General features: G+C 44.0%; 1 protein-coding gene across 1 annotated transcript in view; it reads right to left on the bottom strand.

Moving 5' to 3' along the window:
* Positions 1-11,364: 11,364 nt before the first annotated feature.
* The window catches only part of Nceh1 (neutral cholesterol ester hydrolase 1), a 46,763-nt gene continuing 30,628 nt past the window's right edge, over positions 11,365-27,499 (bottom strand). Inside the window, exons 4-5 of the mRNA XM_028761933.1 lie at positions 16,561-16,732; positions 11,365-15,231 (exon numbers count right to left, since the gene is read on the bottom strand). Of these exons, the coding sequence (XP_028617766.1) occupies positions 14,614-15,231; positions 16,561-16,732 (790 nt within the window). The 3' untranslated portion in view covers positions 11,365-14,613. The remainder of the gene's footprint in view (positions 15,232-16,560; positions 16,733-27,499) is intronic.

Raw genomic sequence — 27,499 nt, 5'->3', positions numbered from 1 at the left:
AGAGTACCTAGGTTCCCAGTACCCATGGCAGGCAGCTCACTACAGTCAGTAACTTCAGCTCTGATGAGTCCCATGCCCTCTCGTGGCCTTTATAGGCCACCTGGAACCAGCATGGTGCATGGACTTACACACACTACCCAGTTACTTAGCTATACTTTTGAGTGCGATTTTAAGTGCTAATGAGCCTTAGAAGCTGTGAACTTGAATATAAGAACTTCAGGTAAGAGGTAGGGCATTCCTAGAAAAAGTCAAAGCACGCAAATGAGTCAAAAAGCCTGCACTCTGCATATCCAACCCACTGGCATAGTACGACATAAAGTCTTCATCTTTTTTGTATGGGAGGGCAATTTGAGCTACTAAACACTTGCTTTGCTCCTAACTGCTTCCTCCTTTGGAAGTGTATCTTCTCTTAATAAACCAGCCTTACTTCTACTGTAATTGTGAGCCTTTCCTCTATTCCTTCTTCATGGACATAAGAATGTAGGATCATTTTGGAAGTACCCTCTGAGCCTTGGGATATTCTGATATCAGAGATGTTCACACAGAATCCGTGTGAAGGAACTTTGCCATGTGTATTCTGTGCACACATGAGCCGTGCTCCCAATGGGGTGCTTACTTACCTAGGGAGAGTGAGCATGCAGATATCGGTGTTTCATTCAATGAGCATAGGTGTAGAGTTTAAGAAATCATCTTGGATTTGAAGTCCTGGGAGGCATTCTGACCTGAAAAGCATGGACTGTGGAGGCAGACAGACGTGGATTTAGCAGAGCCGCCGTGACCTTTTAGATCGCTTAGCTGATGCGTATGATGCTACACTCTTTGCAAAGTGAAGTGCTTCCTTGCAAAAAAACGCCAGAGATGGCGTGGATACAAAGAATATTTCCATCTCTACAGACCTTCCATGAACCAAGGATAAATGGTACCAACACAGGGCTGGAGTTAGTAAATTCTTTTATAATTAGGACCATATTTCAAGGTCAATAATGAAAATAACTTAAAGTTAACAAATTCTCCATAATGAATTGCATGAGATACTCACTATTTCGTTTAATTATTATTTTGTCTGTGCGTGCACATGAGTGTATTGTGTGCAAGTGTACAAATGTGCAGGTGCCTCTCCTGCTCTTCCAAAGGACCTTCGCTACTCACAACCAGCTGTAATACAGCTCCAGGGAATCTGAGGTCCTTTACTAGCTCTGAGGGCCCCTGAATATACATGGCACACTTTTACACAAGCACACACATTCACAAGAATAAGAATACTTAAAAATAAATAAGAATAAGGTGGAGAGTGATAGAGATGACTGATGTTGACCTCTGGCCTTCATTATTCTGTTTCATCATAGTTAGGCCTCCATTTGCTTAACCCATGAACTAAACTCTATCATAGATTTATATTATAAGAAAAATAGTATATATCGGTTTTGGCCCTACTGGTAAGTTTCGAGCATCCATGTGGGGATTTAGAATATGTCCCTGTGCACAAAAAAACTATTACTTCAAGGAGTTGTGCCAAAATAGAAGTACAAGATTACTCATAAGATGTGAGTTTGTTTTTATTTAGAAGCAACACATGGCCCTATAGGATATTAGATGACAGTCAAGAAACACCTGAAGGCCAGAAGAGATCCTGATCAGCTAGATGTAGGTCTTCCTTATAGACACAGAGACAAAGCCTGAGCACAGCACAGATCTCTCCAGAACAGAAAGTAAACACATGCATCTGAAGCTGTGGTGAGCAGGCTGGAGGTGTGTGAGGAACAATGGCTTGTGTGTGGTCATGCAGGCACAGGCAGGCACTGCACTGTGAGAAGTGGCCAGGGACCCACCCTGCGGGGAGAGTTCTCACTCAATCTGAGGTTCCATGGGGGCACAGGGCTCTAGGGTGGGGATCCCCAGGCCAGGAGGCAGCCGGGGACCAACTGACATCCATTCAGGGGCTTTCATAAACCTTGATGTGCTGGGTTATCTAATAGAGTCCTTTCCCAGGCAGTGCTACAGCTCTTATGCAACAGATGCTCTCAGATGACAGATTAACCCTCACACACCTTTATTGCTTCTGGATAGAATCTTATATACAGTTTTGAGGTAGGTTGGGTCTGACAGCAGGTGCTTCCTATTGGCTTGGCCTAAGATGCCTCATCTACATGAGGAGGGACTTGTGGCACTGCCCCTATGTGACTGATGGCCACGATCCTCTCTATGGAGGACTTGTAGCTATGTGACAGGGATCTGGAGACAGGAGCAGGCGAGGCTCCTACCATCCCTTCTGGGTCTCCAGGCCTTCATCCCTAGCTCAATCTTACCAGGCTTCCTCTCACTGTTCATCACGCATACACTTATAAGTGGATTTTATCCACAAAGTACAGAATAACCGCACTACAATCTGCAGACCCTAAGAAGCCAAAAAACAAGGAAGACCCAAGGGAGGATGCTTGAATCTCACTCAGAAGGGGAAATAAAATAGACATCTGAGGTGAATGGAGGGAGGGAACTGGGTGGGAGCAGGGCTGTGGAGAGATAAAAATTGGCCAGGCAGGGGTCAGGGTGGGGAAGGGAGGAGTGCGTCTCTATGTCCTGTGACAGAGACCAGGGATGGGGAGGGCTCCATGGTGTCAGGGGGTTTCTAGCTGAGACTCTTAGCAGTGGGGGATATGGATACTAAAGTGGCCACCTCCTGTAACCAGGCAGGACTCCCAGTGGAGGGATAAGTGCATCAACACACCCACAAAACCTTTCACCCCAAATTTGTACTGCCTACAAGAAGTGTAGAGACAAAGACAGAGCAGAGACTGAGGGAATGGTCACCAATGACTGGCCCAATTGTCCATCTCATGGGCAAGAACCAATCCCTGATGCTATTAACAGTACTGCTATGCTTGCAAACAGGAGCCTATTGTAACTGTCCTCTGAGAGGCTCCATCCAGATGGCAACGGAAACAGACACAGAGACTCATAGCTCAACATTAGACAGAGCTAGGGAAGTCTTGTAGAAGAGTTAGGGGAAGGATTGAGGAACGCAGAGGGTATAAGGACTTCACAGGAAGACCAACAGAGCCAATTAACCTGGACACTTAGGAGCTCCCAGAGACTGAACCAGCAACCAAACAGCAAGCGTGGCTGGACGCAAACCTCCCGCACATATGTAGCAGACTGCAGCTTGGTCTTCATGTGGGTCCCTCACCAACCGGAGCAGGGCTGTCTCTGAGTCTGCTGCTGTCTGTGGATCCTGATCCCCTAAATTGACTGTGCTGTGGCCTCAGTGGGAGAGGATGCACAAAGTCTGGCTGTAACTTGAGGTGCTGGGGTAGGTTGGTACCCAGGGGGGAACTTCCCAGTCTCAGAGATAAGGAAAGGGGTGTGGGGGCAGGGGCCATGTGAGGGAGGACTGGGAAGAGGGGATTTCAATTGGGATGTTGAATAAATAAATAAATAAATAAATAAATAAATAAATAAATGTAAAAAATGTTTGCCTTTATAAGAGTTGCCATTGTCATGATGTCTCTTCACAGCAATAGAAACCCTAACTAAGACAGAAAGTGATTGATACCCTCCTATGGCCTCTCTGGACACCCAAACACAAGTGCCATATGCTTACACAGGCACTTAGCCATACGATGAATAAAAATTTTAAATTTAAAATAAATATATATGTATCTTAAAATACATTTATACAGAAAAAGAATATAATCCAATTTCTCTGAAGAGCCAAGATCAAAACACGTACTCTTGAGTAAACTAATTAACTTATCAATTCTCTGACTCATAAAGCACAAAAGATTAAAGATCATTGGAGGAAATATTTGTGATGTAATAATCACAGATATAAGCATTCAGCATATCCTGTTTCTTATTGCTAGTGTTTCACTCTAGATTTTATGCAGTATTTTTTTAAAAAAATGTTTTTCACTTAGAATTTCAAGTAACATAGAAAACAGTTTATAAATAGAAAATGATTCAGAGTAGTTTACGTGTCATTTTGATCCATTTTAGTTTTGATTTTGAGACAGAGTCTGGCTGTGCTTGAACTTCATATGCAGTGGAAGGTGGCCTTGAACTTGTGGTCCTCCTGCATCTACATTCAGCACATTGGGATTGTGAGTATGCTATTAGTCTAGCGTAAGTATGTGTATCTAGTGGTTTTTAATGTCATTGGAATGTACCTACCATCTGAAATGAAGTCTAAAGCACACATTGTGACACTGGTGTCTCACAAGCTCCTCCATCCTACATGTTGAAATTAATGTATCCTACAACTCCATTTGTCTCTGATGTACCAAGTATGGCAGCCAAGCCAAGGAGGAAGGAAGGCACATCACGCCATCAACAGTGACCGTTCTCCCTCTGGGTGTACAGCACTTTTTCTCTATTACGTCATGCCAATTTCAGAACTAGAAAAACATAAATAAAAGCAACTGTGTCCTTGGGGCTTAGAGGTCACTTTAATTTGGTTACATGGGACTTCATGTGCTATTTGGGACACAAATTTATTATGGGCCCAGTGAAAAGAACAAATGTTGACCGTGAGGGCAGATAGAACATTGTTCATTACATTATCTTGTTATTCAACTCCTACTCAGCAGAACTGGAACAAATAATCCAAGCTTGACTATAGTCTCAATCCTAGGAACAAACTTGGGCAGGATCACAGAACCCATGTGGATGATGGGGCCAAACCCAGGGGACGTCTTGAAGTAGGGAACGCTGCCTGGTAATAAACTTCATTTCTTGCTTCTATGCCATTCCCTACCTCTCTGCCCACATTTGTCCCAGGCTTCCTGATTCTGTTTTCTCAACCTTGCTATTCTTAATTGGCAAAATCACCTTAAGGAAGGATGGCTTATTGTGGCTCAGAGTTTGGGGGTTCAGTCCATTCTGGTGGAGAAGTCATGGCAGCCAAAGTGTGAGATATCTGTTCACATAGTGTCGTCAGGGAGCAGAGAGGGATGAACAGCTGGTGCTCAACTGCCCCTCTGTTTGCCTTCAGTTGTGGAGCCAGACCATGAGACTATGCTGCCTTCATGCAAGGTTAGCTTCCCACTCAATTAACCTAATCTAAAAAGACACTCAGGTGCACCCAGTAGTTTGTCTTCTAGGAGATCTAGATTCTGCCCAGGTGACAACATCAACCATCTGTTCCAGTTCACAGTCTGTCACTGAGGGAAATCTGGGCAAGAACCGGAGGGCCTGGCTTCTCCCATATAAACACTAATAAGCAAAATGTATCACAGACTTACCTGTAAGTCAATCTGATGAAGGTATTGACTCAGTTGAGTTTCCCTCTTCCCAAATGACTTGTGTCAAGTAAACAATAAACAAAAAACAATAAAACAAAACACACACACCAAAAAAATCTAACTAGCAAAGTAGCCCTTCTTCCAGAGCCTGGTCTGGTAGTTGTCACTTTATAACAATAGGTGAAGAAGAGCAACGAGCTCAAAATTCAACTAATTCGGCCTCAAGATGGTGCAAAGGCGTGTGCCACACTAGTCTGGTCATCAGAGTTCAATCCCTGCAACCCACATAAAGGCTGAAGGAGAGAACCAACTCCACAAAGTTGTCTTCTGACCTACACACATGCACATAAACACATACACACTAATAAGACATTTTGAATTCTTTAATTCAACTATTCCTCTCAGATGCATTAAAGAACTAAAGTCACAGGGACACTTTTCTGTCACACTGCCTCGTAGGAGGACAAAACCAGGGAAGTAGAGAGGATAACAACCTGCTAGACAGGAACTCCTGGCAAGCCACCTCCCTGGGAAGAGGTCCAGAGTAGGGAAACCCAATACAGACTGGCAAATTGTACAGGTTCAGTGAAGACAAATTCAAGAGTTAAAACTCCAGAAAACCTCTATGACTACCAAGCATCATAAACTGTATAAACATGTGTAAACACAGCTCTCTTGCTCTCTCTCTCTCTCTCTCTCTCTCTCTCTCTCTCTCTCTCTCATACACACACACACACACACACACACACACACACACACACACACACCCCACAGCCAGTATAGTGCTGGGTTTAGTATTCAGAGGGAGCTCTCAGCCAGGGCCTAGTAAGCAGGGAAAGAATTAATTCCTCATTCTTGACATCAGTCCCTTCATGGGCCAGCATTAGAGGAACCAGGGGTGTGGTTTCTGGATTTCATTCTTCTGCCTATGCCTCCCACCTCCTGAACTAGAATCAACACAGACCCTCATGTCATCTGCATTGGTCAGATTGTCTGGTCCATAACCAAGGAAAGAGGGGCCGTGATGGATCTGGAAGGAGGACATTAAGTGTATACAGTCTGGAGACTGAATCTTATGCCTGGTATTTTTGTATGACAGATACTGAAAGCAAGTAGATGTTGTTCTGTTTCACACAGGTAAACCACCTCTCTTCCATCAGGAGCAATTGCTCGTCAATGTCAATAGCACTTAGCAAAAATAATAAGTGTAGTTCTAGTACAATATCTATGTCCATTATCTTGGATCAGATGGACAAAAACAGTAACTAAAAATACACTACTAACTTATTTGTTTCCGAGAAAGGCTCTCACGTAGGCAAGGCTGGCCTTGAACTCATTGTACAGCCGAGGATGACCTTGAACTTCTGATCCGCCTACCTACACTCCCCCAAGCACTTGGATTAGAGGTGTGCATTATCATACTTGGCCCATGAGGTTCTGGGGATCCAACAAACTCAGGCTTTATGTATGTTAGATAAGCTACCTCTGAGCCACATCCCTGACCTATTTTTTGGCATGCTGGTCTTATACCAGAAACATTTTCTTTTATTGTTGGTTGTGTTTTAAACTTTGCTTAGACATTCAGAGAAAATAGGCTATGGCACAATTTGCCTCAAATCCATTCTGAGATGTATTTTTGCTTTTCTATATATATAAAAAATACAATTGACTCCTCTTTCACTGCAAAAACATTAACAAGTCACTGGCAGTCTCTCCGAAAATTACTTCATATCTTTTGCCACTCTCTCCCCAACATCAGTTGTATGCATGTGTGAGAATGTGCTATGAAGGTTTCTGATGCTCAGCACCAGGCTTACCTTTCTAGAGAAGAAAATCTCTAGACTACTTCATCCTTCTGAACAGGAATCTGCATCCCAACTAGATGTTGGACTGACTCCCAAATGCAGGGTGACGTTTAAGAAATACTGGCTTGTGTGTGTGTGTGTGTGTGTGTGTGTGTGTGTTGTGTGTGTGTCTGTATCTGTGTGTCTGTGTGTGTCATGTGTGTCTGTCTATGTGTACGTGTGTATGTGTGGGTGTGTGTACGTAGATGACTTACTGGTTGAGAGAGCACTGGCTGCTCTTCCTGAGGATCTGGTGTGGTTTTCAGTACTCACATGGTGGCACACAGCACTGCATAGCTCTGGGTCCATAATTGCAGATGCAGCAAGGTCCAGTAAGTCTATGGCTATTGCTCCAGACTGACCTTCGGCCTGCAGAACTAGAACTAAAACCTGCTCCTCACATTTTAGTTCCTGCCATGTCCTCTGTTCTGTGTGAGCCAAGGGTCAAGATTTTCTCCTTAATCCTGGAACATACTATACCTGTTTGTTTGTTTGTTTAATGTGGCTATCCCACAGATATCCCTGCTGAGCTTTGCTGAAACCGACCTGGTGTTTTGACTTTGGGCGACCACGCAGCCTCTCCTCACTTGATATTTTCTGAGGTGGTTCCTTCACATCTGAGGAAACGCGGTGCAGTGTATGGGGTGTTCCAACAACACATCAAAGCCAGAAAGGTCCTGTAGTCTCCCGATACAATGAAAAGGCCTTCAAAACACAGAAAACTATTTTCCCCTAAGTGGATAGCAAATATATCTATCTTGAATAAAGCCATGAAAAAAATATAAAATTTAACAAGCTGAACCCCTTTGGTGGGCAGAGGGATGAGTCATCATGATGTAACAAGGGATCAGCATGAGTCCTGGTTGGTTTGTTTGGAAAACTCATTTTCTTTCAGGTAGTCAGGAGAATTCAAAATTTTTCCTCTACTGCCAAACCATACATAATTTAATTTATTCTGTGACAAAATATGACACCGCTTCTTGTTCATCTTTTGTAAATAAAAGAAAACTACTCGGAAATGTTTTTCAATTTTAAGGAAAATAGTATATGCGTGAGGTGGCTAGCTTCACAGACTTTCATGGGCGCCCTCTGCTGGCACTTGCTGGAGACATTTTATTTTTATTTTTATGCATCTATTGTGGACTTCAGTGTTTTGTTTTGTTTTCACAAAATAAGATTTAAAGCACTTGGTAGAAAGAAAACATCTGCAAAAAAATAAATAAATAAGTCCCATAAACCAAGAATGACATACCTTAACGGCAGCACCTAGGAGGCTCAGACAGGAGGCTTACAGGGAGTTCCAGGCTAGCCTGAGCTAGCACACAGTGCGTTTGATTTAGTATGGGACACAAAGTGAAACCCTGTCTTACACAACAAGAAGGGAGAGAAGGGACTGGGTTAAATTTGTTGAGCGTGCCTAGCATGCACGAAACTACATAAACTTGAGGTGACGGTGCACAATTGTAACCCAACACTGGAGACGTAGAGCGGGAGAACTACAAGTTCAACCTGATCTTCAGCTTTGCAGGGAGTTTGCGGCCAGATTAGGTTATGTGAAACTCTGTCTCAAAAAAAGAAGAAGAAGAAGAAGAGGGAGGGGGAGGGGGAGGGGGAGGGGGTAAGGGGAGGGGGGAGAGGAAGAGGAAGAGGAAGAGGAAGAGGAGAAAAGTCCCGAAAGTTTAAACCTTAACAATGCAAACAATGTTGGGGAAAATGGAACCCAGCTGTAATCCCAGCAGAGACAGGACGATTAGCAGTTCAGAGTGACCCTCAGCTGACAAGGACCAGCATCAGTCATCTCGCAACTACATCGCACCTGACACTCAGCTACTTGATGAGTTTGAGAGCAGCCTAGGATATATAAATACCTATTAAGAAATTAGCTTTTAAAAGGGAGGAAGCAGCAAGCTGGACCATTGGGTATATTCACCTGTTGCCAAACTTGACGACCTCAGTTCAATACTTGAGACCCACGTTTTGTTTTGAGACAGGCTCTCATCACACTATGTAGTCCTGGTTGGTCTGGAACTTGCTGCATAGACCATGCTGGCCTTGAATTCAGAGATCCACCTACCTCTGCCTGCTGAGTGCTGGATTAAAAATGTGTGCCACCATGCTCATCACAAAAAATAAAAATAAAAAATTACAGAAAACTTTAAAAATTTAGATGTGGGTAAATGGTAACAGTTAAAGCAGCAGGGCTGAGTAAAACAAGCGAAGGCAGGAGAGATATTAACTGAGCATTGCTGTTCTATGAGACTCAGGCTAGCCCGGCATAGCAGCCGAGTGTGTGTCCGAACCTTGTGTGGTGGAAGGTTGCAGTTATATCCCTCATGCTCTGTCTTTCCAAGGAACGTTGTCAGCTCACTCATAGGCCATAGGTTAGTGTCCCAAGGGCCTGGGATAAAGCTCATGCTGAGGATACATGAGGCCTGAGACTGACCCTAACATTGTGAAGAGGAAAAGACTGATCTGTTTTAAATACACAAATCAGTATTGTTTTTTATAAAGGACAACATTTAATTAGGGCTGGCTTACAGGTTCAGAGGTTCAGTCCAGTATCATCAAGGCTGGAACATGGCAGCATCTAGGCAGGTGTGGTGCAGGCTGAGCTGAGAATTCTACATTTTCATCTGAAGGCTGCTAGCAGAATACTTACTTTCAGGCAGCTAGGATGAGGGTCTTAAAACCCACACCCATAGTGACACACCTACTACAACAGGGCCACACCTCAAAATAGTACCACTCCCTGGGATGAGCATATACAAACCACCACAGAGGTTATGGAATCTCCCTCTCCACCTAAAGACAGCAGCTGAGGCCAGGCATATGTCAGAGGTATCTCTGCATGGAGGTCCAGAGAGGCCATGTGTGAAGTATGAAGGTGAAGCCTGGATTTTACTGGAAACTTCAAGATGATGGAGATGCCAAAGCCATAGGACACCTGCCAAGGAAAGCTGTAAACAAGATATGGAACGAGCACAAGAGAAATGTGCTGTTGTCAACAAGGCTGAAAGGAGTTGGAGGTCTGAAGAGTGTTTTGACATCAGACATGAATACGGAATTTGGCTCAGCTGGTTCTCAGTCTTACTTTGGTCCAGTATTTCCTCACTATGCTGCCTTCCCTCCCTTTTGGAATGGTAATGTATATCCTGTGCTGTAGGAGGAGCTAAGGTGGGAGGAGTAAGAAGAGGAAGAGGAAAAGGAAGAGGAGGAGCTAGGGAGGGCAGAGATGTAGGAGCGATGGAGAGCCACACAGGTATGGAGAGCAGTCGTGAGTAACAACTTATATTTAGGTTAGCTAATTGGGAAACACCTCTAATTGTATGGGCATATTGTTATTGAGCACTACCAAACATATAAAGCCTTTGATTAATCTTTAAGCATTAGAGTCTCATTTTATTACTGGGCCCGCATGGATGGTGGAATGGTCTGGGCAATGCCTAGCCTTGCAGAGCCATCTCCTACACTGGCGTCTCGTAGGTGGCAGGGCTGGTGTTTCTGCCTGGCTGTTTCTAGCTGCGGCCACGGAACATGGCGGCTGAGCTAGGCAGAGCTGCCACAGCTTAGTCAGCTTGACCAGTGGCTGATTTAAAATATCTCCTTCAACACTGTGTCTTATGTTGGAAGCATGTGATGTGCTTTTTGATTTTGATTTTATAGGGGGTTTCAGTTAAGAGATTGCCACGAGTTCAGAGAAGAGTTTGGGCTTTGAAACTGTGTTTAGGCTGAAAGGCTATGGGAACCTCTGAAGGTGGACTGAATGCATTTTCACAGTATGATATGGCTACAAGCCTAAGGGGCCCGAGAGTGGAGTGTATCATGCTGAAAGTGGACTAAACCTCTGAGACTGTAAGCAAGTCCCCAGCTACTTTGTCTTGTAACAGTTGCCTTGGCCATGGCTCTTCCCAGCAACAGAACAGTGACTAAGACAATATTGGTATGAACTAACCAGAATACATTCACACAGCCAGCTTTAGAACTTGTTTTCATTACTGCTACTTCTCTGGCTGAGATGGTTCAAGTCCACACTCATCTTTTCTAGTATCAGCACTGAGGACAGATATGGGACTCTATAGCTTGTCCACAAAAGGCTTCACTTGGACAGGGGAAAGTAGTGTCATCTTGAAGGTCACAGAACAACCCCTCTGTGATGAAATGACAGTTACAGTTAGTCTAGGCGAAGATAATTTGGGGTTATGACCTGGATACAAAGAAAGGAAGGGGTCAGTAGTTCCAGTTGGAACCAGACAGTGCAGGCAAGGGGAGAGTCGGAGGCATGCTTCCAGATGGAACCATTTTATTTCCAAACAAGATTGCAAGCATAAATAAACTTCCCCAGTACCATACTGGATTTGCATTCTATAAAATGTATTTATTCCTAAAACTCTTCATAAAACTGCCTTCCCCCTGTTGCAGTGAGGAATTGGCAAAAGTCAAAGGTTAAAAGGTCATGCACAAAACATTCTATTCGGCATCATTCCGTAAGTCTGAGTCCTCATAAATGAACGTGAAAACAGGCGTTTGCTACACTCCGAAGCACCTCAAGACTCTCCTTCAGTATTCCAAAGTGTGACCTTTTCATAACACAGGAAAGTGAAGCCAAACTGTCTTGGACTGAAGAGATCAGGCTGTAGAGCATAACATATCTGTAAGAATAAAACCCCAAAGAACAAGAACACTCAAGTATGTCATCAGATGCCATGGGTGGCCCCTTTGTCCCCTATATTTTCTTTGCATCTTTGAGGCCTCTTCAGAAATCTGCCACCATTTACTTTCCATGATTTCTGCAGAATTTGGCTTAGTTTGGGAAGAGAAATGCCATTTTGAGAGACTCTGTGAATAATTACATTTTCCTCTTTCTCAGAGGTAGATAAAGTCAAAATATAATTCACACCCTCAAATGGTGCAGAAGGGACCAGGGATGGAGCTTCAGGTGTAGCTCGAGGGTAAAGCACTTGCCAAGCATGTAAGGCCCAGGGTTTCACACCCAGCACCTTGAAAAGATGTCCATCACTCAAATAGGAACGAAAATATCAGGTTTAAAAAACATTCTATGATTGATCCCTGACCCCCATAACAACCTCAGCTGAAGATGGGCATCAACTTACGTCGTAAATGTGAACAACTGCAACCCTGTGGAGGTATTAATGCTATGTGGCCAATTTAAAAAAAAAATTATAAGCAAAATCAGTCTTCAGAGATGAATACGTTAGTGTATATCGAATTATGACCTACTAAAAATTACCTTAGGAAAGACTAATATTGGAAGAGGCCTCAAAGATCAGGTTATTCTACTCTCAGATTTTAGATAAAAGGGAGACCAGTGACATGGGTACATCAGCAAGGTAGCCTATGCAAATACTTCTATATGCAGACAGCATACATCAGCAAAGTAGCCTGTGCAGTCATTTCATATGCATACAACGCACACGCACACGCACACACACAGAGTTACATTAGTTTTATACATAAACGTGCTAGTAGCTTTTACGATAAATGAAAAGTCACTGTGCAAATTTTCACTTGTTATCTTGTTGCTGGAAACCAGAAACCAGCACCCTTCATAGAGTGGAAAGCTCTCTCTTCATGACGAACTGGATCATGACTTGGCTGAATGTCCTCTGAACAGTCCCTTAATGTAGCATGGATTATCGGCAGAAGCTGGGGTGATAGGAAAAAGGGCAGGGTGCTCAACTCATATGTAATCTGGAATCCCTTAATATGCCCAAGATGCCCACACTGGCAGTGAAGACCTTCTATGAAGGTAAGGCTCGGCAGTTAAAATTTCAGGACAGGAATGGAAAGAGAACTAAGAGGAACAGGCAGTGTTAGCATCTGCCCTTCACCCAGAGGATTCCCTGAGGGTTCCCCTGGCCATTGTGGGCAGCGATGTGCAGATGAGTCTTACCTAAGCTGTTTAAACTACAGGTTCGCTATCCTTCAACTGAAGAGCTGGGAACCAGAGTATCAGGGTTTTAATTTTTCTAGACATTAGAATATTTGAATATACATAATAAAATATCTTGCAAATGGAACCCAAATCTAATTGAGACATTCATTTGTGCTTTTTATACATCTGATCTACATGGCCTGAGGGTAGCTTCAACACAATATGTTTAATAACTTTATATACAAATTAAACATTAATAATTTTATATACAAATTAAATGTCCGCTGAAATTTTCCACTTGTATCTTAAGACCTGACTCAAAATTCTGGATTTTGGAATAAATAGGTCAGATTTGGGTTAAGGATGACCAACCAGCATCGTGTACCTAGTACAACATGACTTACTAGGTAAAAAGTTTCTAATTATTTTTAATTTGCATATGCAGATAAATATCAAAGTATTTGATCCTTACTTACATGTGGTACTGCTATATTTATGTATTTTCTCACAAAATTACATGTGGATATAACTTTATGGTAGTTTTCTTTTTAAAATATCTTTTATCTTAAATTTTTTAATGTTTTTACAGAAAAATCCTGTTTAGCTATATATATTAACATTAAATAACTTAAAAAATAAACAACTGCTATACCAAAATAGTCCCATTTTTAGCTACGAGTGAAAAGGTTGAGGTTTCAATGTACTAGGCCTTCTGCCAAAAATGGGCAAAGCTTTCTGTAGGCATTTCTCATCATTTTAAGCTATTATTAAACATATTTTCTTACTATCCCAAATATATACACACCACTTTAAGTAACTTATGCCAACAGTATTCTTAAGTAACAACAGGCTGTTATTTTTCTACCTTTACTTATTTCATAATAGAAAACTTACTCTACAGTTAAATAAGTTTGTTCCCAAAATATTTTCCCAAGGAAACAGCCAGTCCATGTAGCCTCATGCTTTCTTAATAGCAGTAGAAAGTAACTTTTTCTTTCTTTCTTTCTTTCTTTCTTTCTTTCTTTCTTTCTTTTTTTTTTTTTTTTTTTTAGAAAGTAACTTTCAAATATCCCTTTAGCCTCATTGAATTTACAGCATCCAGCTCAGAAAATTAATACTCCTGAGGAAGCAAAGCTTTTGAGAAAGAATCTGTCTTGCTAGAAATCCCGTCAAAATTCCCACAGGAAACACAACCATCCTGGGAGGCAGAGGCTACGCAGTTCCAGGGGCTGCCCTCAGAGTGTCCACTAGACTCTGCCCTGCAGCCCACATCAACCTGAGCAATCTGAAGAAAAGCTCATGGTTGTGTTGTTGTAATTGTTTTTGTTCTTCAGAATTTACTACCTCACCTAGAGCTGGAAAGAACACAATAGAGGCTATTTCTAGCTCCTCAAACTGTGGCCATTCTTACCTAGCACTTGGGCTTCAAAAAAGAACAGCAAAAAACGATTCATTTGGGAAACCAAGTTCAGATGTCTTTAACCAAGTTAGTCAGAGTCACTTTATAAATTATTATAAGGTCTGTAGGGTACAGATTTCAGCACTAATGCAAAACGAGGAAAAGATGATGTCTGAAAAGCATGGTTTTTTCCAAAGCAAACAGAGTCAAGAACTTCGTGCGTCTGAGGAGTTTCCTCCATCACAGGTTTTGATCCAGCCATTTGATGTAACTATTCCTAGTCCGGATTCCCACGGAAAAGTTGGTCGGCCAGCTTGTGAAAATCATACAGCCATGGAAGCCGTCCTCAAAGTGATCCAAGGTCACGTTCACACCCGCGCTCTCCAAGCGCTTGGCGTACATGATCCCATCATCACGCAGGACGTCGTGCTCGCACGTGAGGATGTAGGTCTTCGGAAGAGCCTGAAGCACTTCCTGCTCGGCGATGAGCGGAGAAGCAGCAGCATCCAGCAGCTGAGGGAGCTCCGTGATGATCCTGGCGTCACCTGTGGTCTGCATGACAGGCTTGTAGTTCTTTTTGATGGATGAGGGCAACAGGGATGTCCAGTCGAGACGGGCCCTGAGGGCTGCAGCCCTTTCTACATCAAGTGAAGTGTGATTGTTCACAATCATTGCCTCTACAAATTCGTAGTTGCCCTTGAAGTAGTCTACCCAGTATCTAACCATGACGTGCCGCGGCAGGATGGGGGCGTTCATGCTCTGCTGGTAAGAGGGTGTGTTGAAGTCCAAAGCCTGCAGGACCGGGTAGATCAGAGCCTGTAGTTTGAGCTTATTCTTCAGGCTGGCAACGTAGGTAAACTAGAATAGAAGAAACACATTATTTCATTTTGCGTGGATCCTTTTACAGAATGCTTTAAATAAACGAACACTGCCCCCTCCAACCCCCCAGAATTAAAGCACCCCAAGCTGCTGGACAATCCCTCAGGAATGGTTACTGTTTGTGACTCCTAGATTCTAATCAATTCATGTTATGTGACCTCTGATGTCTCTAAAGCCCCATTAACACTCTACTGGGCTCTATTCTTTTGTACTTACATGCCTTGTTGCATATTACCTCTGAGTAAAGTGTGGGCCACATTTAATTTTTTATTCCCTATAAGATGTCAAGTGGCAATGGCTTCTAGGATTGGAAAAAAAATCACAAATATTCCTCTTCTAGGGAAGGATAGGAACAGTGAACGCAGGGATGGTGGGACTCCAGAGATTACAGGTACTTAGTGACAAGCTGGGACCTAAGCCTCTGTGCTGGGACAAGCAAGCAGTGAACACTTCCCGGAGTAAGCTTTAAGTGGAAGGGAAATGACTTCCATGCCAGCATCCTCAGCTTACCCGTGACTCCACAGGGTGACTGTATACAAGCATTTAAAATTCTACCTGTGGATGCTGCATCAAAACAGAAGGTGGCGTCTTTCACCGTAACTGAAAAACTGTCACTTTTAAAAGTCCATCTCATGGTAAGACGTATGTAACAACCGTGTGCATACAGTCTCCTTGCATCCCTGTAACAGTCCTGGAGCTGGATGACATTATCTTCACATTTCCAAGGCTCACAGAACGAAGGGACTTAGCCATGGACTTACAGCTCTCCAAGCTGAAGCCAAAATCCTGTCTTTGAGGCCTGTGAGCCAGGCATGGTGGTAGGTACCTTCAATCCCAGCACTCTAGATGGCTAAGCCAATAGGATCAGAACTTTTAGGTTAGCTTGAACTACACTCTAAGACCTCGTTTCAAAACAAAACACAAAAACAAGAAGTAATAGAGAGTGGGAGTGTGGTAGTACAGGCCAGTAATCTTAAACCTTGAGAGGCAGAGGCAGGAGGACCAGAAGTACAAAGTTATCTAAATTACACAAAGAATTTAAGACTAACCAGGGCTACATGATACCCTACCTCAAACAAACAAACAAAAAACAAAACAAAAAAATAATAAATGCAACTTTGGAAAAATGGCTTAGTATTTTAATTTCTCTTAAAACTCTAAGAAAATAGTCATAAGAACTGAAATTTAAGCCAAGATATTCCACTGTCCAAGTCAAACAGTACCAGACCAGTGAAGAACGTGGGCGTCACCTGCGCATGCTCACCCCACCCGCCTATCATAAGGACCCTGAGGTAGCGCTGTTGTTACCTGCTGTCCAAGGGCGGCAGCCAGATTCCCACCAGCACTGTCTCCAGAAATGCCGACTCTTCCAGGGTCGACCTTGTACTTGTCTAAGACTTCTGGCTGCAGGAAGTATTTAGTGGCACGGATGACATCATGAATTTGCTCAGGAAAATAAACCTGTGGGACTAGCCTGTATCTGTGAAGACAAAATTAGTGTTCATTTTAGGGCATCACCACGTTTTAATGGACACTGAACATCTAGAGAGAAAAAGAATGCAAAAGCCAGACAGAGACAAGAAATTAAAATAAATATAAGGTAATAAATATAAACCATTTGTTTCCTTGTAAAGTAGGCAGAGATGGTAACTTGGTATAGACAAAGTTCTTTAAAACGTTCAAGCTGGCTCTCCTAGTTAGAGTCAGCTGTTAACTGGGCACAGCCCAGTGTTAGCTGAGGGAGTCTCCGTTGAGGAACTGCCTTCATCAGGTTGGCCTGTGAGCTCGTGGAGGGGGGCATTTTCATGCTTACTGAAGTATGTGAGAGGGCCCAGCACACAGTGGGTAGTAGCCCCCGGGCAGATGTCCTACGTTGTTATGGAGGCAGGCCAAACCCTATGCAGAGGGAGCGTAACAGTGCCCAGCAATGCTCTCTGGGGCTTCTGTTTCATTTCCTGCCCAGAGCTCTCTTCCGCCTCCCCTCTGATGTGTCTATACATAGAGAAAGAGAAAGAGAAGATGTTCTGTGGGTGTGAGTGAGTCATGGGGAAGGGGATGGTTCAGCTGAGGCATCTCTTCCCGAGGGATCAGCCACACAATGGTATAGTATACAATAGAGTTTATTCAGGGCATGGGGAGGGGAGTTAAGAGGGTAGTGGAGGCCGAGACAGGGAGAGAATAGAGAAGTAGAGGTGGGCCATGACCAAGAGGAGGTTGGGGTAGGAGGGGGAAGAGCCCAAGAGGGCAAGAGAGAGGCAAGAGGCAAGAATGCAAGAGAGAGGAGGGGGCAAGTAGCCCCTTTTTATAGTGGGCCAGGCCTACCTGGCTGTTGCCAGGTAACTGTGGAGAGAAGCATACCTGACTGTTGCCAGGTAATGGTGGGGTAGAGTTTAGACAGAATGCTAGCACCCTCAATTCGGACTTGAACCAGGATGTGAACACCAAATAAGCCTTTTCTTATTTGGCCACTTTGCTTTTGGTCATATTTTATCACAGAAAAAAAAAAAAAGCAAACTACAAACTATACCAGCCATGGTGAGTGAACATGGATATTCCCAGAGGAAGCTGAGGCAGGAGGATTAGGGTTTACTTTGGTGTGGGGAGGTGTGGGTTCAAACTTCAAGAGTCTGACACTGTGCACGTTATTTCAGGTAAGTATAGCACAATTTGGAAAGAGTTTCCTGGTGATGATTAACTCCAACCCATTTACCAATAAAGCTTAAGGCTTGACTACATCAAAACTCTTTGTAAAGTATATGTGGTCTCTTCCATAATGATGGGTTCTGTAGATTGACTACATGTGGCATCTTAAGGGTCTGGAGAGGATCTGCTGTGGTCTTGGTCATACAGGTAGCACAAAGGTCACCAGGCTATTAACTACATCCATTCTCAGCCTTCTTGGAGGAAAACAGGTTATACATCTCTTTTCTTTGAAGAGACAAGCCCATGTGTTTAACATTCCTGGCTCCCCTAGTGCCTATCCATGAGCACAAAGACCTCTGTGCCCTCTACAGGTTGGGGCCAACCTGGGTCACATAGAAGGATCCTATCTCAAAAAGCAGCTTTTCAGACATCAAACTGTCTGAGCCACCATCAGCTCAAGGCTCGAATGTGCAGGTGTTCCTCATTAGGATCCTTATGAGAATACTAGTGACTCCATAACAAACTTTGGGGATTTATTTTGGAAAGTCTATCTACCACTCTTGGCAGCTCTGGGTTAACTAACAGCTAACTAACAGCATCAGCCAATTCACTGGTCTCAATTTACCACACTTCATTCGATAACTACAAGAAAGCTGTCGGCTGGAGAGGCCTATGCCAGGAGCCATTAAATCCAAGGAACGCACTTGCACGCTGGAACATTAGTAAAATGTCCTTTTAACTACAAGGGGGAAATGAAGTTAGCACACAGCCTCATCCAGATCCTCCGAGGTCTCCTAAGGTGCACTTTGCAACACCAGAGGTCTCTGTCATCTGATTCAGTGAAAGTGTCAGAACCCTGATCTTGACGAGGGCCCATGCTAAGATGTGTGTGTGTGTATGGACAGCTCAGTCAGGCTCTCGCACCTTCCCACCCTCCTCCTGTGCTTGACCTGACTTATCCTCGGAGCCTAATTCCATTTGATTCTGGGGCAGAGTTGATTCAAGCCTTGGGCTAGATTCAGTGCCTTGGGCTGTAATCTCAGTCTCTTACGAAGCTGAAGCCGAATTCTGAATTCAAAAGTCCTGCTGGTTCATACACCGTGAGTTCAAGTCTAGCCTGGGACATCTTGTCATAAAATGAAAAAAAAAAAAAAAAAAAAAAAAAGAGGGGCCTGGAGATACAGCTCAGTATAGCATGCAATACCCATAGGAACATAGACAAAAGGGGACTACGCTATTTATTCCACTAGGTGGCGACATCTCTCAAGATTGTTTTTATCCCTGATCCTCCCTGTAGTTTTTCTGATTTCAAACAAATAAAAGAAAAAACACATACACTTCAGGAGTCAAGACATGCAAATATATATTTTTTTCCTTTTCTCATTCCATCACTGTCTTAGAGTTTCTGTTGCTGTGACAAAACACCATGAGCAAAAAGCAAGCTGGTGAAGAAAGGTTTACTCAAGCAGGACAGGAACCTGGAGGCAGGGGCTGAAGCAGAGGCCATGGAGGGTGCTGCTTACTGGACAGCTTCCCATGCTCGCTCAGCCTGATTTCTTATAGAACCCAAGGATGGTACCGCCCACAATGGGCTGGGCCCTCTCCCACCAATCACTAAGAAAATGCCCTACAGCTAGATCTTATGGAGGCATTTTCTAAATTAAGGTTCCCTCCTTTCAGAAAACTCGAGTTTGTGTGTCAAGTTGTCATAAGCCCAACAAGCATGGTCACTACCTCATATATCATAATAAACAGTATTCCTAGTTGCACATATTTGTGTCATGATATACAAATGCATTAAGGTGAGTTTCCAGGCACTGTTCTATGAAAGGCCTTAGAGTCTTTGAGTTGAAAGAAATAAAATCTGGGAAAAGCAGCAACCTATTGATTAATCCTGTCAGTTAATAGCTGACTAAACTAATGTAAACACCTTTGCTCAAGTTAAAATATTCCTAAATTTTACTCGGTAAGAAAAGATACTCCTTTTGTAGAGCAGAGAAGGAATATACTGAAAGCAGTCAGATTCCAGTCATTTCAACTTGGTAACATTTACCTGAGAAAGCCAACGATGTTTACAATGTATTTATAGACAAAGAGAACTTAAGAGTCAGGAGGAAATTCATGAATGGCTTATCTTAAGAAAGGTGACAGCCTGACCTAGTGGCAGAGGCCAGTAATACCGAGTTGGGATTGGAGTGAGTCCCAAGAGTGAGTCCAAAGCCAACCTGGGTAACTACAGATGATAATCACCTCTCAAAATACAAAACAGAATAAAAGCCTGGATATATGGCTCAGTGGTACAGGGTTTGCCTGTGTGTATGAGCCCTGAGAGAGGAAGGGAAGGACAGAGGGAGAGAGTGTGCCTGCTGACTGCTGCTCAAGCTCCAAGTTAGGTCCCTGCAAACCGCTGGAAAAGCATGTGCCACCATACTCAATTCAGAATTGTGTGTGTGTGTGTGTGTGTGTGTGTGTGTGAGTGTATGTGTGTGTATGTGAGTGAGTGTATATGTTGGTGAGGATGTGTTCTTTTGCCACACACTGAAGGTCTACATTACTTCATTTGTGCAGTAAATCCTCAAACTAGGTTTTTGGTGTCTCAGAACAAACATCATGATTTGGGTGGATTAGCAATATTCCTGTACACATTAACACCATGCTTCTCCTTGTCAGGAGAGGTGACACTCAGGGTTTAGATACAGGAAGATCAGAAACTCAAGGTCAATTTCAGCTATGTAGTGAGCTTGAGGCTAGCCTGAGCTACACATCATAAACAACAAAAAGCCTTACCCAAAGTAAAACGTCTTATCTTTCTTACCAGATGTGCTAATCTGCACACAGATGTAACTCTAGCACTGTCGTAATCTACAGATATGTAATTCCATCGCTGTGCTAATCTGCACACATGCAATTCTAGCATGGAGGAGACTGGGGAGGACAGATGCCACAAGTTCGAGACCAGCTAAGCTCCATAGCAAGTACAGGCCAGCCAGAGCTGTAGTTGCAGGATAGTGTCTCAAACAAACAAGCATAAAAAATACACCACACACACTTTCCTTCTAAAGTCTGCCTACACTTCACCTAATGCTAGCAGTTTCTCAAAAACACTGAGGTGTGAGCCCTGCCCACCCCCCAAATATTCCAATTCCACTACTGTTCTGGATACTGATCTATCCAACATCTATCTTAAAAGAAAAATCCCCAAGAAATCCAGTGTTGCACCAGGTCAGAACCCTATCACATGTTCTCCTTCCTCTCCCCTCCCCCACCCAGGGTGCTTCCCGTTTCCACTGCAGGACACTAGTCCCCTTCCCCTCCACCGGAAGGATTCTTCCCTATCATTTCCTCATCAAAAGTCCCCTACCTTTCACTCCAAATGACACTTCTTTCAATAACTTTTTGAGTGCCTTCTTTCTAGCAGCCCAGCTTTTTGACAATACACTGTAACTTAGACACCTCAAATTTCTTGAGAAAAGAAAGGTGAAGAATAGTCAAATGTCAGAGAGTTCTACTGAGTAGAGGCCCTATGAGCTAATGTTTGGTTTTGCTGAGGCAATGTCTCCTAGAGCCCAGACGAGCCTCGAACTTGAAGACCTCCTGAATGTGTCAGACTTACAGACATGAGTTAAATGGTGCTGGCTTAAAATCTTGATTTTATAAAATGCTGGCAGTCTACCGCCAGCTCCGAATGCTTTAGCATTTACTACAGTGACCAGGGAAGGGAGGCAATGCAGAGAGACTGGTAATCTGGCATCTGGAATCTCACTAGTGTCCAACATGGTTGGAATAAGCATTGTCCCTCAAAACTAACATAACCTGGAAGCCATACCACCTGCTGTCTGCAGAAGGACAACATTCACCTCAAGTTGTGCCAGGTGGGTGAAAGGCTGTATGACAGTGGAAAATGAAATCATCTTCATGTTAACTTCAGCGCAACAGAGAGAAGGGTCAGGGCCATTCTAGATACTTCTTTTTCTTTCTTCTCCCAAGGAAATTTTGATCAGTTCATCATGGAAACCATAAAAGGCTTACCATCCTCCAAAAGTTTAGAGAACCGAGATCTTCAGTAGGGGGAATCCAAACTAAATTAATAATTATATCCAGCTCAAGCTCTCTAGAGATAACCCCAGAGGAACAATCTGTGTATTCCTTTAACAAAGTTCCTTCTTATTAAAGGAACGTACATTAGGAGCTTGGAATGGAGCTCAGTTGGTAGAGTGTTTGCCAACTATGAAGCCCCAGGTTCCGCCCACAGCACCACATAAAACCAGGCATGGTGCCACATGCCTATAAACCCAGCGACTCGAAAAGTGCAGGCAGGAGGATCAGAAGTACAAGGTCATCCTTAACTATGTAACAAGTTCAAAGCCAGCTTTGGCTACATGAGACCCTATTTTTTAAAAAAGGAGGAGAAGGAGGAAGAGGAAGAGGAACAAGACGGAGGGAGGAAAAGAGGGAAAGGAGGAGAAGTTCAGACAGCAGCTGTACTGGAATCAAGAGCTGGCTGTTTTCTGTTGGAAGTGCAGTTTGGATATGAACACTAGAGACCAGTCTTCCTTGCTGTTTTCGCTCTCAACACTGGACTCTTTCTTTCTTTCTTTTTTTTTTTTTTTTTTTGAGACAGGGTTTCTCTGTATAGCCTTGGCTGTCCTGGAACTTACTCTGTAGACCAGGCTGGCCTCGAACTCAGAAATCCGCCTGCCTCTGCCTCCCAAGTGCTGGGATTAAAGGCATGTGCCACCACTGCCTGGCTTCAACACTGGACTCTTGAGAACAAGAAGCGTTCACACCACCCTGACCAGCAATCCTGCAGCAAAGAAGGTGGCGTTAGAGTAAACACTTGACTGACTGGATAGACAAACACTCAGTAAACCTGGTATGGCGTCTATCTCCCCAGCACTTCAGTGGCTGAGACAAAGAAGATTTCTGTGAGTATGAGGCCAGCCTGGCTACAGATAAGATCCTGGTCTCAAAAAGGTAGGGGAAGACAGATAGTTCAGTGGGTAAAGCACTTGCCCTGAACACTCAAGGAGGGCCTGATTTCAATCCCCGGAACCCATGTAACAAGCCAGGCATGGTGATATGTGCTACAAATCCAAGTATAGGAAAGGCAGAGGCTGGTAAGAGTCCTTGGGCTTGCTGGCCAGCCAGCCTAGTCTGCTTGGTGAGTTCCAGGCCTTGGTGAGTGACAGACCTGGCCTGGGGGGCTGAGGCGGGGGGGGGGGGGGAGTAGACAGCTTCTGAGGAAGGACGCCTGTGGTTGTTCTTTGATCTCTATATGCTTGTCACATCATCCACAAACACAAAAACACTCAGTAGGGATTCAAAAATTCAATCAATATTGGGAGGCTCCACAAAAGTCTTAGTGGTTGACTGCCGGAGCCCAGATGTGAAGTCTTTTTAAACAGTGCGACTTTCCCAACGTGCTGGTCCGAGCTTGAGACTTCCAGAGGCTCACCAAGGCTCAGTAGCAGAACACTTGCCTAAAATGTGTCGGGTCCTAAGTCTGGTCCCCAAGACTTCGAGAAGGAAATGCCTTCCTGAGACTTATCTGTAAAGGCTGAGACACTCCAGTTCCAGGTGCTTATCTCGACTGCCTGCCCTGGTTCAGAAGCAAACCTCACCCTTAACCTCAGCCGGGACACTCTGACAGCACTACAGAAGGAACCTAGGCTCTCCAGGACACTGTGTGCTTCTAGATTCCTCTCTTGGTGTAGCTATAGAGGCTAAAGAGTGGGCCAGAAGCCCCAGTGTGAACCAGTGGGGCCAGACTTCTCAGCTCATGGAGATTTTTCAGTCATCGCTGGACTGAACGTAGCATAGCTGTGTGTGTGTGCACATGTGTTTCACGGTACAAGTATGTGTGTACATATATACTCGGAGGCCACAGGCCAACCCTGGCTGGCATTTCTCAAGACACCATCCACTTTGCTTTTGAGACAGTCCCTCACTGGCCTGGCACTCACAGGGTAGACTGGGCTGGCAGGCAAGTGAGCCCTGGGATCTATTCCTCCACCTCCCTTGCACTTGGATTACAAACTGGCTTTTCTCCGGTTTCAGTGAGTTCTGGGGATGGGATTTTGGCCTCCATTCCTGCACAGTAAACACTTTGCCAAATGAGCTATCTCTCTGAACCACACCCTCTCATCTCAAATTCTAAAGGATCTCACATGTAAGAGAAAAGCTCAGGATTTCTTCTCCCTTTGGGACTTTATTTAAGAAGCCATAAGAGAGGCAACACAATTAACGAAGAATGTTTGAAAGGAGCAATTTGCAACTTAGCTTCGGGAAAAAAAAAATCAAACAGTCTATTTTCTGGAAGCAGCCACAGGATCGTCTCTCTGTAGAATTAGATAGTGTAATGTTTGATGCTGGCTGGGCGGACATGGCCAAGTAAGCATGGGTTGAGGTGATCTGTTTGTGTTGTTTTATTTGGTTTGTGTTCAGGGAGGTTCAAGTTGAGCTGATCTTCCCAGTTTTTGCTGCTGCTGCTGCTGCTGGTGGTGGTGGTAGTGTGTGTGTGTAGAGGCAGGAACCCAGAGCCTCACACATTTGAAAAGAGCAATCTACCCGAGTCACCTCCCCTTGGCGCCACTTAACCGCTCCAGGAAGAGAAGAACAAAGCGAGGCAGACTTACCAGTGAGATACGTGACCATATGGTTTTCAGATTGCCACATACCTAAAGCTACTTAAGCACATGGATATTGCACGATGTCCCATTAAAGCACTGTGGCTTTGGAAGCTTGTAGCTCCAAGTTTTATGGACAATAAAAACAAGGCCCTGAAGTGTCCGGCGCTTATACCAGGACAACCATCAAAGCCTAAGCACATCGGTATCTTGTGTGAGCAAACTAGCAGCAGAGCCTACACTCAGCAAGGCTTCAAGCTCTCCTGATATTTGGTAGAATGTTACGTGGTTTAAGGCATCTATGTAGAATAGCGAATACATGCAGAAGAAATTGTTTAATTAAAAGCAAAAACTTGAGGATTTTCCACATCAAAAAAGGGGTGTATGATAAATTCCTTATAGAATTTAGTATTATCCAACATCCTATGTGTACTGACAACCAAGAATACCCAGGTTTACTATTGTAATGGCTAACCTTGGTTGAGACAGCCAATGTTGGACTACCTGAATCATAACCTTTAAGTCACTGTAATAAATCTTGTTTACATACATATTCATTCATATTATGTATTCATATATATGTACTCATATATGTATACATACATATACACTCTAATGACCTGTTCCTTTAGAGAACCCCAACTAACAAATTCTCTCATAGTGTGCCTCTGAAAAGAAGGTATGGATCGCTCTTGTCCCTTATATCCTATGATCCTAGCAAAGGTTAAAAGGAAGTATGTTAGAAATATTCTACTTTGTGAATGTAAAACAAGATACATAGTGTACAATATTAGTGTGTGCTACTTGCACAGTGCCCTAGATGGCCCTAAGTAGGAGGCCCTGGCTTTGCCAATGTTCTAAAATAAAGGCTTGTCTGTGAGTTAGCTGCCAAACCTGTCTCTGACCCCTGCAAACCAGCATAGGCAGTGCATGTATAGGAATCCCAATTCTTGCTACTGATAACGTGAGGTGACTCCATTGCCAGGCTGCCCCAGGACTCACCCTCCAGCTCCCAGAGATATAAACATCATCAAAAGCCAATCCACATGGAGCAAAGTCACCCTCAGGGGACCCTGTGGCAGCAGATCTCTCTGCTGAGGGCAGGGGAGGCTCTGGGAGAACCCAGCATCTGACACATTGCTGAAGACTCCAGGGTTCTCTGCCCTTCTTCTTGGGAGCGTGAGCCTTGAACTAATTCCTTCTCGTCTCTTCTCTTCTCTTCTCTCTTCCTCTTCCTCTTCTCTCTCCCCTCCCTCCTCTCCCCTCCCTCCTCCCTCCCTCTCTCTCTCTCTCTCTCTCTCTCTCTCTCTCTCTCTCTCTCTCTCCCCCCCCTCTCATCCTATCACCCACCCCAGACTTCATATCCATGTCCCTCTTTCTACTTAGGTCTCATTTTTTCCTTAAGGGATTCTGTTCTGACCACAGTTTGGTTTTTTTCTTTTAAAGTTTGTTTTGTTCTTTTGTTTCTTGAAGATGGGGGTCTTATGGGAGCCCAGGCTGGCCTCGAACTTTCCATGTAGACAAGGATGACCTGAACTTCTCATCCTCCTGATTTTATGGCTCCACTGCTGGCATCACAGACATGCAGGACTGGGGACCAAATCCAGGGCTTCGTGTAAGCTGGGCTACACTGTTAGCTCCAAATACTGCTTTCCTAAAGATTCCTTTTCTGACCCTTCAAACACTAGACAGTCTTACCCATAGATGCTCAACTTCTGCTCACCACCCACTTCATATCGCTAGTCACATTTAAACTTCTGGGTCGAGATTTTTAGACTGAGGGTGGGAGCTAAACCTTCCTCTGTGATACCAGGACTTAACACTGCACTTGGCCCAGAAGAGAAAGTAAATCAACATTCAAGGAAAAGAAGGAAAAGAAGGAAAAGGAAAGAAGTGAGCCAGTGAGAACAGCAATGCTCCCAGGCTAGACCTCTGGATGTTCTCTTCAGGGAGAATACAATGGTCATGTGATGTTAGCTATTCTTCAGCTACAGCATGGGATATAAGGGTTTCTGTGGCTAGCCTGGGCCCAAACTCCCTTATCTCATATTACTGTCCACAGTAAATGTACACTGAATAATGTGTCATTTGATCGATGACTTACGTGCTCAGTGCTTTAAGAGGTGTCCAACGGTTTGACATTGGGACACAATTTTGTCATCTATAAACACATTTGAGTGCATTCACAACTATCCTGGGACAGATGTAACCCATGGGCTGGCCACAGGTTGGACAGGTCTATGAGAACACCAGAGGCCCCTTTATTCCAACTGTTTAAACTGATCCCTAGACACATCTGTGAGGTCCCCATCCCAAGTCATCATGATGTACTGCACTGTTCACACTGCAGCCTTATAGAAGGTGCTGGGAACCTGGTGAAGCCTTCATGTTTTCTGTTCCCAGGAAGGATTCCTAATTCCATATTGCTTCTGGGTTTCACTGAGCTGCTTGAAGGTGCCCCTGCACTGTGCTCCTCCCAGTGGTAAACATCTGGATGCCCATTATCCAGTCACCACAATGGGAAGGTAAGGAGAAAGCAACTGCTTCTGAGTTTTAACTTTCTAAAAATTTTGAACATATCTTATATACCTTCCTGGGTGCCTAGACTCAAAAGTGACATTTGTGTCACTGGAGTCAAGAGACTTTGAGGTAGAGAAGGGGATGTGGCAAGAGCTTAGGGTATGCTGCCCATTGTTGCTACTGAAGTCCTGAGGGCAGGTAAACAAGATCCTGCTGAGGATCAGGGTGCCAAGTGAAGCAAGCCTGATTTCCTTTCTTTAGGCCTTTGAATAACTATAGCAGAAACCACTGAAGGGCCCCTGAAGCTTATTTAATACCACATTCCAGAGTCTTGTTCTATAGGCTTGGCTCCTTCAATGTCCTTCTGAATCCTGGTCAGTGGCCCAGGCACGAAGACACAGTTGTTTATTGAATGGTTCCTGCATTGTTGAACGTCACTGGAGAGTCCCTAGAGATCT

The sequence above is a fragment of the Grammomys surdaster genome, unplaced genomic scaffold (assembly GCF_004785775.1).
Source record: "Grammomys surdaster isolate TR1022 unplaced genomic scaffold, NIH_TR_1.0 62, whole genome shotgun sequence".
NCBI classification, from domain to species: domain Eukaryota; kingdom Metazoa; phylum Chordata; class Mammalia; order Rodentia; family Muridae; genus Grammomys; species Grammomys surdaster.
Note: the sequence above shows the minus strand (reverse complement) of the source record. Positions and strands in the feature narration are given on the sequence as shown.